Consider the following 6,988-nt stretch of genomic DNA (forward strand, 5'->3'; position numbering starts at 1 on the left):
GATCACTTACTGAGTCATTCCTGAAGGCCAGGCCCCTAACAGCCCAAGTGTTTTAACTGAACTATTGCTATTTGTCCCCACAAAAAGGACAGAACACAGGTCCCATTATAAATGAGAAAACCAAAGCATAAAGAAATTAAATTGCTAGCACAGGTCACAAAATCAAAAGCCTGAAAAACTGGGACCATCTGACCTCCAAGTTCACACACTTAATCATACTCTAGAAGAAAGAGAAGTTGACACAGAAAGAACAAGGTACACCAAGTTCTGGTGGCAGGCAGGAAAAAACATAGAGAAATTGGTCCTAATTTTGGAAAATAAGAAAGAGAAAAACAGCAGAAGGCAAGAATAAGAAGGAAGAGGAAAGGAGAAATGAAGTATTTTTTTAAAATTAAGTAATGAATAAATAAAAAGCTAAAGTAAGTGTGTTAAGTTATAAGTTAACTGAAACATGTAACATATTTACTGTAAAGCTCTGAGTTGATAGACTGGTGGAGAACTTAGATTCACTTTTTGTAAGTTTTAGATTACACGATTTTAAAGCTCTTCCTTCACACATTAGCAGCTTTTTCCAGTTGCTTTTCTCTAGAGACTAAATGAATCAATAAAGACCTGCTCTCTACTGTCATTTGGGTAAACCTCAGCAACTTCCCATAAAATGAAGATTTCTTTATTCTGCGTTTAAAGTCGTGATAGTAACATGATTAATAAAAACTAAAGTCAGTGAACCAAAATGATTACCTCAACTTGTGCTTGTTGTCTCACTAAAATAATGTTAAAAACATCTAGACTCTTCTCCAAGTCCTGCAAAATAAGAGAAATAATGATTATATAAAAAACATGGATTCATCCGGTCATTACCAATACAGACAGCGAGCCAATGAAAGCATGAGTTAGAATGGACATTAGGCTCCTAATAGTTTTACTGTTCATAGTAAGAGAAGTAAAGGTTTTATAAGAAATTGCATCCTTATTGAATAGTTTGAAAATAAAGTTTCCTTCTGTGAGACATTATAGATAACTGCACATAAAAGTAAGAATGTTTACAACAGGAGCTGTGCTGGGGCTGAAGAGATGGCTGGAAAACAGCCCTGGATTCCCTGCAGAGGACTGGAGTTTACTTCCCAACACCTACCTCTGGCAGCTCCCAATCACCTTTAATTCCAGCTCCAGGGCATCTGATGCCCCTTCTTGCCTCCTTGTACTTTTGACTTGTGAGTACAAACCCACACACAGACACGCATATATACACGGAGTGGCATTTCATTTGTATTTTAATAAATAAAAGCTTGCCTGAAGTTCAGAGAGTAAAACAGGCCCCCTGGTCAGTCTTACAGACTAGGCAATGGTAACACACACCTTTAATCCCAGGTATGGCTAGTTGCCATAGAAACCAAGTGGTGCAGCCTTTAATCCCAGTGGTACATGCCTTTAATCCCAACCCTAGAGAGGATTATAAAATGGAAGGAGAGAGCTCTCAGGCTCATTTTGAGATTCCTGGAAGCAGGATCACTACTTCAGTCTAAGGTCAAGATAAGAGCCATTGTTGCTTTTCAGATCTTCAGGCTGAATCCCAATTTCTCTCCCTGAATTTTTATTAATCGTGCTTCATTTACATAATTTTAAAGAGACAAAATTTTAAAAAAGAAAAAAGAAAACTTATTTCGGGTATTTTGTGTGTGTGTGTGTGATCCGTACTTCTTACTCTCCCCTAGTCTGTATTATTTTATAGCCATGCTTTCATTACAAAACAAAAAGAAATACAAATTACTAGAGTGAGCACAGAGACTAGAGGAGGAACTAAGACTCTAACACTCACTGGCTGGCCCGTGTCTCGGGAAACTTGTATTTTGTCTGTGCATCTCTTAGGACTGTAAGACAGACACAGTCTCCACTTTGCTGCTGAGGAGAAGCACTGTACTTGAGAAGCTGAGAAGCCCGTGCCTGTGACCAGACACCCGGTAAGCACAATGCACCTGAGTGCTCATCTGTGGCTCCCACTCCTGTGCTTTTCCCAATGTGTCACATGGGGACTATCACGGTTCAGAAGCACGAGTCCAGCCCACCCTTGCACCCCAGACACTGTGCCTCAATGGCAGCAATAATCAAGTTCTGTATTCAGGGCGCAAGTAAGACCCCAAGCCTTTCTCAAGGAGGAAAGTATTGTTGTTTTGTTTTGTTTATAAATAATACTTTAAGCTCCAAAAAGGAAAAAACAGTACTATATAAGTTCTGGGATTTTTATGATCAGAACAAGATCTAACAAATGAATATTTAAGAGTCTGACGTCCATTTTCTAAACAGTATTAGAAAAACCAAATACATTTTCCCAAACAGTCTGCAGGAGTTTTACCGTATGTGACATTATGCTAGGGAAAAGAGACTACTGGTTAATAAAAAGGAAAAAAGAAAAATTAAAGAATACTCTATTTTTCAAGTAATTCTCAAAGCAATGAATCTGTTCTTTGTCAAATATATTCTAATTCAAACTGTATACATAAGAATATTAAAAGAGTTGGGCGGTGGTGGTGCACACCTTTAATCCAAGCACTTGGGAGGCAAAAGGGAGGCAGATCTCTTTGAGTTCAAGGTCTGCCTGGGCTACAGAGTGAGACCCTGTCTCAAATAAACAGTCAAAGAGTGTTTATACATATACCAAAACTAACATATGGGAAACATACCTGAATTTGTTTTTGTGTTTCTTCTGAGACTTTTGCTTGTGTTAACTTGTTTTTGTAGGCAATTTTGTAACTCTTGAGTAACTGCCTATGTTTTCTTATGTTACTCCATGACCACATCTGAGTGTATCTTCTTATATGAACTTCAAGAACAGAATCAATTGCATACTTCCACCTAAAGTCAAATTTTGTTAATGTACACATGAGTATAAGGGTATAAGAAAATAGTTTTGACTTTTCAGAGATACATTGTTGATTTTTTTTTGTTCTTCTTCTTCACCAGCCAATAACTCCAACAGTAACACTACAAGCTCCTAGTACAACTGTCTGACCTACACAGATGAGCAAAGAAACACTCCAGGAAGAGGATTTGCCAAAGCCAACACACAAAGGCACAAAATGATACGTGTGGAAAGCTGTACAGTCATGCTGGACAGCAACTTTTTACTAAAAGGAAGACCACATACAGCACAATGACTTCACACAATTATATTTATTATCTTGGGATGTCATAGCTATCTTAGTTCACACTGCATGATGCCCACACAACCAGGAAAAGCATTTCACATAATACACTATTTCATATAACTCCACTTTAAGTTATATAGGTAAGAGGGCCAGGGAGCCAGACCAGAGCCATGACAGGTTTCAAATAGCCCCTGCCAAGGATCAGGCCTTTGTTTCAGTTTGCTGCAAGTGGCTGGAGCTGAGCATGCAATTCTCAGAAAACCACAGCACAGGAGCAACCAATCAGCAAGCGGGCCACAGCCTTCTGTTAGCTCAGCAAACTATCAGAGCCTCCTGCTAGCTAAAGATAGCTTTCCCTACCCTGCTGTTGGAAAGTCCCTGAACACTAGAGCCACCTACCAATCAATCAGCCCCAGACTAATCTCCCTCCCTGGAATTCCCCTAGCCTGCTTTAAAAGCCCACAAGCCGCTCCGTCAGTCGCCATCTTGCCATCCCTGAATGCAGGTATTTTTGTTTTCAAAATAAACGCTCTTGTTGATTCCATAAGTGGATGATGGTCTTTTGTGGAGCTTCTCCCAGACCCTAACATATGGTGCATTGGCTGGGAAGTCCCACAGAGCCCCCCAACATATGAGTGCCCTTTGTTTTGGTCTATCATTGTTCTGACTGTCGCTCTGGTCCACGTTGTGTTTCTTTCTCCAGGAGGCTCAAGCTAACTGAATCTGAAGGCTGGGGTTTTGACGGATGGACGCAATAGAGACAACTCCACCTCATGGACCAGGAAACATCCCAGACCTACCTGGGAGGGACAGAAGGTTCCTTTGGTTGAACCCGTAAGTAGGTCGCTCCCGCAGCAAATGGAACGCCCCAGGGAGACATGCCATCCACTATCCCTGGCTTCTTTGTTGGTTTTGTTTTGTTGTGTGACATACCAGTACATTTCTGTTAGTGTTATTTTACATCTTTCTGTCTGTAGCGTTACCTCATCACTTCTCGTAGGAGTAGGCCAGTCAAACTCAACTTCCTCCCTTGTGTCTTATTTTGGACCATTCCAAGGACTTTGAGGCCCAAGCCTGGGCATGATGGGGCAGCAGGGAGAAACTTACTACGGTTGCTAAGCTGCTGCAGCACTGTGGGACATTTTAGCAGGGGCCTTTGTGGGGCTTCTCCAGAACCCTAACACAGGCTGTGTTCTACTGATGATAATTTTGAATCCACGTGGATGACTGACAAGACTTTTTAAAACATGCTCAAAGTCTTGAACACTAAGATAAAACTTTGAGAATCCAGAAGCAGAATATAAAGAAGGCATTTGTGAGGAGAAAAAAGAAAAATCAAAAGTAGCAAAGACAGAAAAGATCTCTCTTTCATTATTGTTTTGGAAGAGTCTAGACAACTGTTGCAAGGAACCACTTGTTCGTCCCGCCCACCCAGAACCAAAATAATCACACAGAAACCGTATTAATTAAATCACTGCTTGGCCCATTAGCTCTAGTTTCTTATTGGCTAGCTCTTACATCTTAATTTAACCCATCTCCATTAATCTGTGCATCAACACAAGGTTGTGGCCTACCAGCAAATTTTCAGCACGTCTATCTCCAGCAGCAGCGGCTCCATGGCATCTCTCTGACTCCGCCCTTCTTTCTCCCAACATTCAGTCCAGTCCTCTCTGCCTACCTAAGTTCTGCCCTATCAACAAGCCAAGGCAGTTTCTTTATTCATTAGTGGTAATCACAGCACACAGAGGGGACTCCCACATCAGACAACTAGACTCTAAAAGTTTCTTAACTCTGAATGCCTGAAATATATGATTATTCATTTCTCATAAAATGAAGATGACTCAGTGGTCCATGTATTTCATGAGCAAGTTCAAGTACCTGAGTTTGCATCCCCATAATGCATGTAAAAGTTGGGCTCACTGGTGCACATCTATAGTCCCAGTGCTGAGGGGAAGAGGGTGGAACAAAAAAGTAGAGCTCGGGAGCTTGCTGGCCAGCCAGCAGAGCTGAGATGGGAGAGTTCCAAATTCAGTGAGAGGCTGTCTCAAGAATCAGAGGTGGAGAATACAGAAGCTACTGAGGAAGACATTACTATCAACCTCCAGTCTCCAGTCAGCTGGCAAGCACAACTTCGCATCTACAACACATGTGCAAACACACACACACACACACACACACACACAGAGAGAGAGAGAGAGAGAGAGAGAGAGAGAGAGAGAGAGAGAGAGAGAGACGGATGGACGGACGGACGGACGGACGGACAGAGAATAATTTTAAATAAAAACAACAAATTCTAACTTACCATTGCCGACAATTGGTGTGAAGTGGTAAGCAAGGTTTGTACTTCCTATATGGTACATTTCTAACCATATAATCCAGCGACTCCAAAAAGTCAATCATGCTTAAGTACTAGTGAGACAAGATTCAAATTAGGTTTGTTACACTGAACATGCAAATAAAAATTAGATCTGCATCTCTTTTTCTAGAGGGCCCCAAAAATCTATTAATAATTCAATAATCAACCAACTACACCTGATTAAACCTGAGATTATCCATTAGAAATTAAAGTGCAATATTTTAAGTTTTTCTATAAAGAAAACTGTGCTGGTATTCAAACTGTCACATGACCTATAATAAACTTTTTTTCAGATACTCTGAAATGAGAAATAAATGCATATCTTGGCAACAGTGAAATGGAGTGTCTCCTAGTGTTGATTGTATTTGTGTTTCTAAACCTGCCCACTTTTCTCCGGACCTTCATCTTTGCCACAGCTATAGGAGCTGACTCCCCATCTGCCCCAGAAGATCGATACATAACTAAGCAAGATGACGCTATTTAAGCTCTCGCTTTACTACAAACACAACTTTGTGCTGTGTAAGCCTGACAAACAGTTCTAATGAAGAGAAACAGACAAGGAACGGGTGAGAATGGTCACAGATGAGACAGAAAAACATCTGGCTTCCTTTGAAGTTTTCTCAACACAGTTCTACCTGAGGGTTACTTGAGAAATGTGTCTAACCTAAACTTCAACAATAAACTACATCCCAGATTTCAAAGCCATAAAGGAGAAATGATACAAAATACCTACTTACAATTTATATTCATAATTCTATGAAATAAAATTATAGAACATTAAGTAAAATAGATTATTGAGGTTTATTTTAAGCTACACATCTATAATCCTAGCACTAAGAAAGCTGAGACAGGAGGATTACTGCAAGTTTAAAGCCATCCTGGGCTATATAGTGAGTTCTGGACCAGGTAAGAATAAAGAGATGAAAAATAATTATTTTCCCTTTTGGTAATGCAGCTATTAGAAAATCTAAAGCAACAAAGGCCATTTACATTCTACTTATTAGAGAACATTAAACTAAAAGCCCAGGCATCAACACTTCTTTTCCTTTCAATTCAAGTCTCCAGGGCTGCTACCCAAATCCTCCAAGGTTATAAAACTTAGAAAACCAACACAGTAAAAACAGTTGTTCTGAAAACTGAAGGAATGGTACTTGCGTGTCTGCTATTAGAAACTGAGACAATGGGGTTGGAGAGATGAGTTGTTGGTTAGGAACAGGGGCTGCTCTAACCTGCAAAGGACCTGGGTTTAATTCCAGTACCCACGTGGCAGCTCATAACCCCAATAGCTCCAGTTCCAAAGAACCCAACACCCTCACCTCATCTCCCTGGGCTCATATATTCACAGAGCCTTACACAGTATATCTAAATAGAAATAAATTAATAGATAAAGGTTTAAAAAAAAAAACTAAAAAGGTGGCAAGATGGCCCAGAGATAAATGGTTGGTGCCAAGCCTGACAACCTAAGTTAAATCAGCAGAGCCTACAA

General features: G+C 40.3%; 1 protein-coding gene across 3 annotated transcripts in view; it reads right to left on the minus strand.

Moving 5' to 3' along the window:
* Vps13c (vacuolar protein sorting 13 homolog C) overlaps positions 1–6,988 on the minus strand; it is a 159,208-nt gene that overhangs the window by 107,905 nt on the left and 44,315 nt on the right. For all 3 annotated transcript variants that reach the window (XM_013346382.2, XM_005347681.3, XM_013346383.2), the window contains 3 exons: positions 5,449–5,555; positions 2,682–2,853; positions 742–804 (listed from right to left, as the gene is read on the minus strand). In XM_013346382.2, the coding sequence (XP_013201836.1) occupies positions 742–804; positions 2,682–2,853; positions 5,449–5,555 (342 nt within the window). The remainder of the gene's footprint in view (positions 1–741; positions 805–2,681; positions 2,854–5,448; positions 5,556–6,988) is intronic.

This window comes from Microtus ochrogaster, chromosome 5 (genome assembly GCF_000317375.1).
Source record: "Microtus ochrogaster isolate Prairie Vole_2 chromosome 5, MicOch1.0, whole genome shotgun sequence".
Taxonomy (NCBI): domain Eukaryota; kingdom Metazoa; phylum Chordata; class Mammalia; order Rodentia; family Cricetidae; genus Microtus; species Microtus ochrogaster.